At 36.0% G+C, this 12,518-nt stretch overlaps 1 protein-coding gene across 1 annotated transcript in view; it reads right to left on the reverse strand.

The window, feature by feature from the left end:
* Window positions 1-12,518, reverse strand: part of LOC135206062 (heparan sulfate glucosamine 3-O-sulfotransferase 6-like) — a 159,248-nt gene that overhangs the window by 27,409 nt on the left and 119,321 nt on the right. Inside the window, exon 3 of the mRNA XM_064237256.1 lies at window positions 2,442-2,452. Coding sequence (XP_064093326.1) covers window positions 2,442-2,452 — 11 coding nt within the window. The remainder of the gene's footprint in view (window positions 1-2,441; window positions 2,453-12,518) is intronic.

Raw genomic sequence — 12,518 nt, forward strand, 5'->3', positions numbered from 1 at the left:
TTCTTATCTTGAAGTGTTCTTTTATAACAGTATGTTTTTATAAACAATTAAAAATCTATACTTGTAGATAAAGATTTACATATCCAAATGCATACACATAAACAAACACACATACAAAACTGCATATACATATAGACACGGACACACACACATATATATAGTATTAGGTAGCCGCAAAAATTCTTTGCTCCGAGTAACAATGTGGTCTCAAGGGGCACTTTAAATCTGTTCATAACTTGCAAAAAGACACCGTAATCTAATCACGTTAATGGTCTCTTGATTTGTTGTTATTGCAATTACTGGTGTTGTTGTTGTTGTTATTTATCTTCTGTTGTAATTTAAATCCTTTCTACAACATCGTCACTGAGTTGTCTACGTTTTACATATCTTTAATCAACTTGGGTTCTAAACATTTCCTAAAATATAACCCCCGAGAAAACACATAAAAACACTCCATTATAATAATGCACACAGAGCGGGCTCGTTAACGCAACAATTACTGTTAATTATAGCCGCCGCTAATTACACGTTTTGTTAATTATGCCTCCCAAGACTATAATTCCGGCCACTTCATTAACTGATAAAACGGTCTCATTCATACTTTGCTGGCGACCACCAAGCCTTCGATCATTTCAAATCGCGGGATGAAATTATTGACATAAATGGCTATTTGGCAACTGGGCGTACTCGGCTGCCGGATTCGTAAAAAAATGCTGATCGTTCTCCGATCAAATCTGCTGCATTCCCAATCATTTCTGTCAAATTCCAAATTATTTCTGCGGAATTCCCAATAAATTCTGCTGGTTTTTCCAAGATTTTGCTACATTCCCATTAAATTCTGCTGCATTTCCAATGAATTCTGCCGAATTTCGAAGAAATGCTGTCGAATTCCCAATCATTTCTGCCGAATTTCCCATAATTCGGACGAATTCCCATTAAATTATGCCAAAATTCCAATAAATTCTGCTAAAATTACGATACATTCTGCCGAACTTATGATAAATTCTGCCGAAAATCCAATAAATCATGTCGAACTTTTAAACAATTTCTCCCAAAATACCAATACATTCTGTCGAATCCCAATAAATTCGCCGAAAACTCCAATAAACCCCTCCGAATTCCCAATAAAATCTGCCTGATTCCCAATAAATTTTACCTATTCCCCAATAAATCCCAGTAGCCAATAAATTGTGCAGAATTTCCCAAAAATTGACAAATTCCCCAAAATCAGCCACCTTCCCAATAAATTCACGTCCATCAATGGAAAAAAAAAAAATCCTAGTGTTTGAAAAGTCATCAGCGCCGGGAACATAATTCATATTCACTCATTCGGTGGAACCGAATCGTAGATAGATTTTTGGGGATGGCCGTGAATTTGCATGAAATAGCGGGGATGGGAGGATGGAGGGGGGGGGGGGGGTGAATTTTATGCATGACGAATATCTGGGAAAGAGGGAGAGAGAAAGAGATGGACAGCTCAGAGTGGCTTTGACATTTGAGGTATTAAGTACTTATTTTTCTCTTTTTTTTTGTTTAATGATTGAATGGTGTCCAGAGGTAATCACGTAATAAAGATGAAATTGGCTTAAGTAACAAGATATTTGATGGGTTATTTAATAGAGAAGTTGATCAATTTCATTTGATTTGATTTTATGAAATTTGGACACTTTCAATCATTCAGCCTTTTAGACAGTGAAAAGAAAGAGATTGAGAGGTTGGACAGCGAGATTGAACAAAGGATGAGGTATTGTTTTTTGTTTTGTATGGAGTTTTTATGTTGCATGGAACCAGCGGTTATTCAGTAACGGGACCAACGGTTTTTACGTGACTTCCGAACCACGTCGAGAGTAAACTTCTATCACCAGAAATACACATCTCTCACTCCTCAACGGAATGGCCGAGAATCGAACCCGCGACCACCGAGGTGGAACGCAAACACCATACCAACCACGCCACTGAAGCGCTGGATAAGGTATTGGAGATCAAGGCTATATAGTCGGAGCGATTAGGAGCCGAAGGGATGCTCCTAACACTTAGAAAATAATGTCCACAGTGCACCACGTGAGGGCCACTGACGGCACTAACCCACACCTGACAAGTCGATTGAGGTGGATAGATCTGAAATTAAATGTATTGTTTATGTTTGTTAGGTAATTAATAGAATTATGGTCAAAGGTAATTACATAAAAAATGTGTTATTAGCGTAACTGATATCATAGGACAATAGGATAATCGGTTAAAATAAATAGTTGGTCATCTTTCATAAATAAGAGAAGGAAACATTGATGGAATTTCCCCTTATATTTTTTTTAGTTTATACTATTTTTATAGTTCTATAGCGACCGCTTATTTTTTTTATATAGCGAGAACCGAGATTTGGGGAAACCTGGCCAGGTCACGTAAGAAAAGTATATTAAAGGACTTCGTCCCTTCGTTGATACCAGAACCGCCTCTTAAAATGAGGCAGTTTTATATAATTGAAGAGATCATTTCTATTCAGAACGTAACTTAAAGGTCGATTATCTTCCGCGCCGTATTCTAAGAACCATTAAACCGAAAATGACGCCTCATTAAGTAATAGCTAACGATACGGGGCGTTGAATCATATTATCCGTCGCAAGTTTACGACGCACGCCGCCCGTCATTTCTGCTTGGGCATCGTAAACGTGATAAATGCCCCAAGTCGCAGGTCGTACGATTCAATTGTCTCCTGCTTTGGCTCCTTCTGCGATATTATATTTTAATCATGGGCAGTTATGTTATGCCTTGACACGAAACGCATGGTGCTGGGCGCTTGTATTGGCAGTTTCAGCACTGTGCTTTCGATTACATTGAAGCCGTTATTGGATTTGCTGTAGGTGAACCCATGTACACAACCACAAACGCACATACACACAAACATATACTATATATATATATATATATATATATATATATATATATATATATAGATATATATATATATATAACATTTGCGAGTACGTGTATGTATGTATATATAATATATATATATATATATATATATATATATATATATATATATATATATATATATATATAAATACTATAATATATATACGTATATTATAAAAATTTACTTCTCCTATGCTTCCACAACTTTATTCCAAGTCCAGAAGTCCTATGTTACACGCAGCAGCCTATGCAAAATGAAGTCTGCTAATCCGTAAAGTCCTTCAGTTCGTATAAAATCCGGTAATCCGCAAAGTCCTTAACGTAAAGTCCTTAGGTCCGTAAGTCCGCTATTCTCGTAGGACATTTAAGCTTTAAATGAGAATTCCAAATGTCAAATTCAGCGTACACGTGTTAGGGAAGTTCGTTAGGCCACACCAGGACACCTCCCCCCCCCCCCCCCCCCCCCCCACTTTACTTTCTCCTAATTTTTGGCCCGTTCCTTTTGTCCGAAATCATCCTAATTGTGGAGACGTCACGTTCCCCGCCGCGCGTCCGTTCTCGTGTTTAATAAAGAGGCGCATTACATTACATTGCAGACAACTTTTAGAGTTAACTTAGATTTTCAGATACAGCCAGTTATAACGAGTCAATATTACAAGGAGACTGGTATTTCGTTGTAGATTTTCTGTTACTTTTACCACTAATGCAATTGATGATATCTAAACAAATAGATCAGACAGTTATTGAGGTGTCGATGGCGATTTCAGATGCAAAATTAGTCTTGCATCTTCACGTTCGTATGATACAGACTTGTCAAACGGCGAATTAAAGTTTGAACTATTTTATACATAACAGACAGAGACACACACACACACACACACACACACACATATATATATATATATATATATGATATATATATATCTATATATATATAATATTTTTGCGTATACACATATATTCATACATTATATATCATATATATATAGGTATATATATATATATATATATATATATATATATCTATATATATATATATATATATATTATATAGATATATATGTATATATATATATGCATATATATATATATATATATATATATATCATACATCATATATATATATATTATATATAATATATATATATATATATATATATATAAATATTTTATATATATATCAAATATATATATGTGTGTGTGAGTATACATACACACACACACAGATATGTATATATTATATATATATATATATATATATATATATATATATATATATATAGATATATATATATATATATATATAAAATTCAATATAAATGATATACATGTAAATCATACAAAATATTAGTTATTCGGGTCAAGATTTGGTCATGAAAGTGCTGACATAACAAAATTACTCAAGGGACCCGCCCTCTTCATCTTGGACCCTTCCCTTGATTAAAGAAAAAAAAAAAAAGTGAACTTGAATCACGCGATTTTTTTTTTTTTTTACATATAAAATAACTCTCTCTCTCTCCCCTCGAGGCGATACATCACCTCGGACTGTCCATTTTTATGAATCACGTTGACGTATTGGCAGTCTTTATCTTCTCCCGGGTTTTCTTTTCTCTTTCGTCAAGTTTTGCAGCCATTTTTTTTTTATTCTATTTTTTTTTTCTTAAGGAAGTAAACATACCCATGGAAACTTCGATATAATGGAAGGGGGAAGATTCGTCTTCCGCAAAGGAAAACGAATTCGTATAGCCACCTACAGACACATCTATATATATATATATATATATATATATATATATATATATATATAATATATATATATATATACATATATACAGTGGTACCTAAGATACGAAATTAATCTGTTTCGAGGCGGCCTTCGTATCATGAGTTTTTCGTATCTTGAACCGCATTTTACATATAAAATGGCTAATCCGTTCCAAGCCCTCGAAAAACACCCCAGTAAATTTTATAATAAAGCTAAATTGACCTATAAACAATGAAATACTACAACAATTTGGACCATTCAATACCTAACTTAATACGTACTGCTAATATGTACTACATATTACCTGTAAATAAAGTGTATTAGTGTACATGGTATACAAGAAATACTGTACGTACATACGTACGTATGTAGTAAAATGTGGAAGCTTACCTATCGAGTGAGGCTATCTCCGAAAGTGGCAACAGAGGAGGAGGACAAACGGCAGATACGTACACTTAACTTTACGAAACACAAAAAATGTCAGGAAAACATAAACTAAACTTTATGAAACATTAACAAAATTGTAACACTTAACCTTACAAAAAACTTAAAATAATTTTTGTTTTGTCTTTTTTTGATTTTTACATTTTTTTTTTTTTACTTTTTTATACTTTAGATTTTTTTTTATACAAAATTTTAACTTCTTCACCACTTTTCGTAGTATCACTTGGTTCTTCCTTTTTGCTTACTCCTACTAAAGGCCTCTTTAAAAAATAACTATCCAAGGAAGATTGCTTCTGCCTGCTTTTGACAATGTTCCTGAAATGACTCAGGCAAACGTCATCGAACCGTGCAAGCATACGACCTGTGTAAGCCTTTTCGGGTGTCTCTTTTTTCTACGAATGATTGCACCTTATGAAAAGCAGCTACAGCATCCTTAATTTCTGCCATTGTCATAGAGTCGTTGTCCTCCTCGCCGCTGCTAGAGAACTCTTCTTGAACGACGTTATGTTGCATGGCCTCCAGCTCCTTCAGGTCATCCGTCGCAAGCTCCTCTTGGTGCTCCTCGAGAAGGTCATTGATGTCGTCCTCGTCGATGACCGGCCCCATGGACTTCCCGAGTGCAACGATCTTGTCAAGATCTGGTTGCGAAACAGTTTCAGGATCGTCAACTGTTCCTGAATCTGCAGCACCAGCTTCGCCCACATCGAATCCCTCGAAGTCTAGGGCGGATACGGCATCAGGCCAGAGTTTCCTCCACGAGGAATTCAAAGTTTGCCTCAAAACCTCCTGCCAAGCTTGGTCGATGTGTTGGATGCATATCACAACATCGAAATGCTCCTTCCAAAATTCACGCAAGGTGAGGTTTGTGGTATCGGTGATGTTGAAACATCTCTTGAAAAGATGTTTCGTATACAGCTTCTTGAAGTTCGATATCACTTGCTGGTCCATGGGCTGGAGGAGAGGGGTGGTGTTAGGCGGAAGATAAAGAACCTTGATAAACGAATACTCCGCTAGGATATCTTCCTCGAGGCCAGGAGGGTGAGCAGGGGCACTGTCCAACACCAGCAGACATTTCAGAGGGAGGCGCTTCTCTTCCAAGAATTTCTTCACTGTCGGGCCGAAACACAGATTTACCCACTCGGTGAACAAAAGTCTCGTTACCCAGGCTTTCGCATTAGCCCTCCACATCACTGGAAGCTTCTCCTTAAGCACTTTGTGGGCCTTGAAGGCTCGAGGAGTCTCCGAATGATATACAAATAGGGGCTTCACCTTGCAATCCCCACTGGCGTTCGAACAAAGCCTGTCTTTCATAGGCTTATGCCCGGGTAGCTTCTCTTCCTGCGCGATGTACATCCGACGAGGCATTTTTTTCCAAAAAAGGCCAGTCTCATCACAGTTGAAGACTTGCTGAGAACTGTAGCCTTCGTTGAGAGTCATCTCGTCGAACGTCTTAATAAAGGCTTCGGCCACTTTCGTGTCCGAGCTGGCCGCCTCCCCATGCCACACCACCGAATGGATGCCAGTCCGTTTACGGAATTTTTCGAACCACCCATGAGAAGCCTTGAACTCTGGGGTTGGGGTCGATGTCCTTTCTCCTCCGTCGTCTTCAGCCCGGGCAATCAAATCGACGAAAATAGCGCTGGCCTTGTGGCAGATTGCCGTCTCCGTTATCATATCGCCAGCGATTTCTTTGTCTTTTATCCAGACAAGAAGCAGCCTTTCCATTTCATCGTGGACGTGGCTCCTCTTGCTGGACAAAATAGTCACACCCTTGGACAGTGTAGCTGCTTTGATGACATCCTTCTGCTTAAGGATGGTGCCTATTGTTGACGGATTTTGGCTGTATTCCTTGTCGATCCCACTCAATCGCATACCAACTTCATACTTTTTAATTATGCCCATCTTCGTCTCCAAAGAAAGCATCCTCTTCTTTCCGTGAACTTCAACTTTCTTGGGACCCATGACTACGTATATACTGTACGTAATTATGTTATGTAGTATATGTATGTAGTAAAGTTCTCACACAACATGATAAAGTATACTACAACGAAATCACTGACGAATTTACGTTAATAAACGAAATCATAGAGAACGAATTCTGCGTGCTTACGATACTGATGATGCTGCAAAGTGGCCGAAAGAGCATGCCGCTACGTAGATGCATCATGGGAGAGATGCTGACCAATAGGAGAGAAGGATCTTATGGTGGTGGCTAGCATCAGGAACCAATGGGAGCGGGAGGATGGTGGCGAGTCTACTCAGTTGGCGGCGCACGAGTTTTAAAATTGTTATCGGTGGTCCGGGCGAATCTCGGACTTTACTGCAACAACCTTTCGTATCTTGGACAATTTTTGTATGTAGAGCTGCAAAAATCTTTGTATTTGCTTTCGTATCTCGAGTTTTTCGTAAGTTGAGCCTTTCGTATCTCAAGGATACCACTGCATATATAATATATATATATATATATATATATATATATATATATATATATATATATATATATATATATATATATATATAAATAAAGGTTTTTGCCACGAAGGAAAAAAAATTTAAAAGCGAGAGAGCCAAGCACTTCGGTCTAGTGCGACCCTTTACTGAGTTGCTCCTGAATAAAGGGGTCGCACTAGACCGAAAGTACTTGGCTATCTCGCTTTTCAATTTTTTTTTCCTACGTGGCAAAAACCTTTATTTATACATAATATCAGGTTTTATATACTTCGTGATCAAGTTATTCATATATAATTATATATATATGTTATTATTATATGTAATATTATTATATATATATATATATATAATAATATATATAGTGTATACATATATATAACTATATATAGTATAGTATATATTACTCAAATGATATATATATATATATATATCTATATAAATATATATATATATATATAAGGATAATCAGTGGGAGTGACCTCAATTGGCTTACCTGTGGATAGATCTCTTGGTATAAATACCACCTTTTCTGTAACTTTTCTCATTCATCTATCTGAAGAGGGAGACAGCAGTCTCTGAAATATAGTATTTCCTCTCCTTATTTTGGCGTTTTTATGGGCTCCTTTTATTATATGGAATTCTGTTGTAACAGAACATTTTTTACCAGTCAAATATATATATAAACAATAATTATATATAATACGAATACTAACTGAATCATTACTACTTATCGCTATGATATAGAAAAAAAAACAACTTTGAACTTTTGACTTATGGCTGGGAGACACCAACCCACCCAGGAACCGCTTAATCAAATTAATCTATGACAAGATGATATTTAATAATAATTGCTTAATCAAAGAGTCCTTCTCCCAGTTTTCTTAATGGCCTCAAATTTCTGTTTATTTTCTCGTCCAAATCTCGAAGATATGAAACGACATCGCTCATCTTAATTGCTATATTTCTTCCCTTATTAACTTCGTAATTATTTTTCCCGTGTGTTTAACTGTCCTTCTATATACTGCCCATTTGTTATCTCTGAATTGTCGAAATGAGAGTATATTCTGTTATATCTGAATTGTCGAAATGAGAGAATATTTAAATTTAGCTGAATTGTCGAAATGAGAGTATATTCTGTTATATCTGAATTGTCGAAATGAGGCAATATTTTGTTATATCTGAATTGTCGAAATGAGAGTATATTTTGTTTTATCTAAACTGTCGAAATGAGAGTATATTTTGTTTTATCTGAACTGTCGAAATGAGAGTAAACTTTGTTTTATCTGAATTGTCGAAATGAGAGAATATTTTGTTTTATCTGAACTGTCGAAATGAGAGAATATTTTGTTTTAACTGAATTGCCGAAATGCGAGAATATTTTGTTATATCGGAATTGACGAAATAAGAGAATATTTTGCTATATCTGAATTGTCCAATTATTATTTCAGTGGCGAAAACGACGGAAAATACTATACGAATTCTCATACATTATTATACGAATTCTCATATCATTTAATAGAGGGAAAATTGATATTAAAAATATCATGTGAACTATCACTCTTCACATAATATTTACCCTTAATGATTAGCTATAACTTAAAAGGAATATTATGGGAGTTATTATTATTTTTTTAATCGTCGAAAAAAATAGTAAATATTAAACAAATCACCAGTTAACTTTACTTCAAAAATGGCTTCTTTCCAAACATATCATCTTGAAGCAAAAATCTTTTGCAAGCATTTACCATCGGTTCCTGGCTCTCCATCGCTCGAAATGCCACCCCATAATCTATTGATTTAATGGGTAAAATGGGTTTTGACAAAGTACCCTTCAACATAAAGGTGTTATACGTGAGTCCTTCCACGTTCTCGGTCAGCCAGCTATACCATGAAATGGACATTATCAATGATCCTATATAATAGTACCCACATGGCAACATGTCCTGGATGGTTGCTTTGGGGTATGATACCGGCTTTGGGCCAGCGCAGATTTTTGCCTAAAATATAAGTGTAATAGTGTTGAAGTAGGCAGGTCTAATGTGGACCTTTGGATTCTACACCACACACTTAATCAACCTGGCAATTAAGTGTGATAAGGTGATGAAGGGGTTACGCCTGATAAGGACCCCTGGACTCAACAACCAACAGAGACAATCAGTCAGTTAACGTAAATAGCTGCAGAGTACTTTCCCAATGTCTTAGAAGACATGTCGTTATATGTAAGCTTTCTATTGTCTATGTGAATAACAGCTGACTTGATGGTCTTATCTACAAACGAAGCAATCGTCATGTTCGCTTATCATTTTTGGCATCAGTTAGAAAAGAAGGTTATTGACAAGCGTAACTATATATATATATATATATATATATATATATATATAATATATATATATTACACACACACAAAACTGGGCATTCAATATAAAAAACCGAAAACCGAAAAGCGTATGAGAGATGGAAAAATTTCTGTACAGAAAATAAATTTTAAAAATGTCTTACACTTTTGTTTCTTTCTTTTATTTTCTCTCTCTGTCGACTATTTTTTCTGCCTTTCGTTTTCATTCGCTTTTACAGACTTATTTTTGTACGTTTCCAAACATCGTAGTATACTACATACATCCATACACATACTTTACACACAAACATCATATACGGTCCCTAACATTATTAATATGATATATATAATAATTATATATATATGTATATAATATATATAATATACTATAATATATATATATAATACGGTATATACAAAGTTACAGTTTAATAAATTATAGTATACTCCCAAAAAATACTAAATAAAATACTATACGGCTGCCACTGCAATAATTATAAGAGCAATTGCGATATTGACAAACCAACCGAATTCTGAAACTGAAACTCGGTCTAGAATTTCACCAATAATTTGGGAGTTCATTTTCTCCAAGTCACATATAACCATGCTCAATTAATTGCCCTTTCCTTCATGCAACACAGATTAATAAAGATATAAAGCACGTCGAGAGAGAGAGAGAGAGAGAGAGAGAGAGAGAGGAGAGAGAGAGATGAGGGTGGCTGGCGTTGATACGTTTTTGAAAGTTAAATAAATTGTTTAACGGTAAATGTGTATTGTTGCCTCGAAGCTCTCTCTCTCTCTCTCTCTCTCTCTCCTGGTTTGTTTAAAACTCGACATAAATAATTACCAAGCATATTGCAATTATAAACAAGGAATACTTAACCAGGTTCACTGAGAACCACTACAAAGTCAAAACACTTCGATTCAATTGCATAGGCCTTAGTTACTTCCTTATAACTCTTCTGTCACAATTACCTCATGCGGGCACAGTTATAGGCTACACAGGTAATATATTTTGGCGACTTCATTAGAAAATAAAACGACATCAAAACCGAACTATGACAAAAACGTGCAAAGCTAGGCCAAGTTTTCGCCTATTCTGCCGAAGTAATTGGCTTTCTTCATCAACAATTTACTACCTCATAGATTATTATTGCCACGTACAGCTGATAAAGTACTTGTTTACATGAAGGTGAGCACGTGGCTGCATGGGTCAAACCCAAGTTCTTGAGGTTGTACAGCGTACCTACTAGTCGTCAAATTTAGTGTACTACGACTTTAAGGTGTCGCGATTATGTAAACAGTGGTAAATACAATGTAAGTTATCAAACCGAGTTATTCAAGAAGCTTTTAATCTCGGTCAATGTTGTCTGCAGCGATTTGGCCGCGCCATGGATATCCATGTTCCGTATACATCGATTCAAAATATCTGGCGATATTGAATATTTCATTCTAGTTTTAGAGTAGTGATAATGACGAAGATTTTGATACTCTTACCGTCAGTGACTAGTCTCAAAAGGCCTCTATGATGGAGTCTTGTGAAGGCGAGAATGTTGGAGGAAAGTGTTGGAGATAACGGATACGATCTTCGAGCTTCGCTGGCCGGTGGTGAGTGTTCCAATAATATTTTTCAATCAAGGTTTAACGTCCCTTGATGTTGACTCTATTTTTCACTTGTATTTATTGCCTCTTGCGTTGACGTACTGATTACGAGTGTATTGTTCATTCATTGTATTAGTACACTTAACCTTGACGGGGTATATGAGCATTTTCGACAAGTATTCGTGGAAAAATATTACTCATTTGCTCATGTGTGAGGGAGCACTTCCATGTTCACTGTATACGTAGGTGACTGCATTGTGCTTTCGTGTTTATTTATGACTTATGAGACGTGGTAGCGAAATTTGCCACGGATAGGGCGAAAATCCAGTTTCGTAACGGTTTTACTCATATTTCTTACTCGGTACCTCATCACTAAGGCATGAGTACAGCACGAAATCAGGCGTGATTCATGTAACTTTCTTATTTGTAAAAGGTTAAATCTACCTCTACTCGCTGATGATACCACTCAGGTCAAACGTTCCTAGTCTCGAGTCATTTTACTCGTGTATTAGGCCTACTCATCCATTGTATAAGCGTATTGCGTTGGGAAACGCGAAAATCTATTAACTGTAACTTGTGCAATTTTATATTCGTTACCCATGAGTAAAACTCGTTACACAGGTCAACGTTCGTTGTTTTAATGAGTTAGTTGTGTACTCATCAATTCTCTTGCATTGTATTGGCGTACTTGCGCTGGGAAACACGAAAGGTATTTTTTACTCTTTCCGTAACCCATGAATAAAGTATGAGTGTAATGTGCGTTTGAGTATGTACAGTGTATATCTGCAATTAATGTGGGGAAGGGGCAGTCCAGTTGTGAATGTTTTAGTAATATTTTAAATAAACTAGTTACTCATGAGTAGGGGATGAATACGCTGTGTACTTGATGAGTGATTTGTGTACTCACTCTTATTCATTCATAAGTCAAAGTTCTTATCATGGGAAAGGTAAAATTCAACATGCAAGTAGCGTTTTACTCATTTTCCTAATTTTTCAGGGAAAATTTTT

Source organism: Macrobrachium nipponense, chromosome 29, assembly GCF_015104395.2.
Source record: "Macrobrachium nipponense isolate FS-2020 chromosome 29, ASM1510439v2, whole genome shotgun sequence".
NCBI lineage: Eukaryota > Metazoa > Arthropoda > Malacostraca > Decapoda > Palaemonidae > Macrobrachium > Macrobrachium nipponense.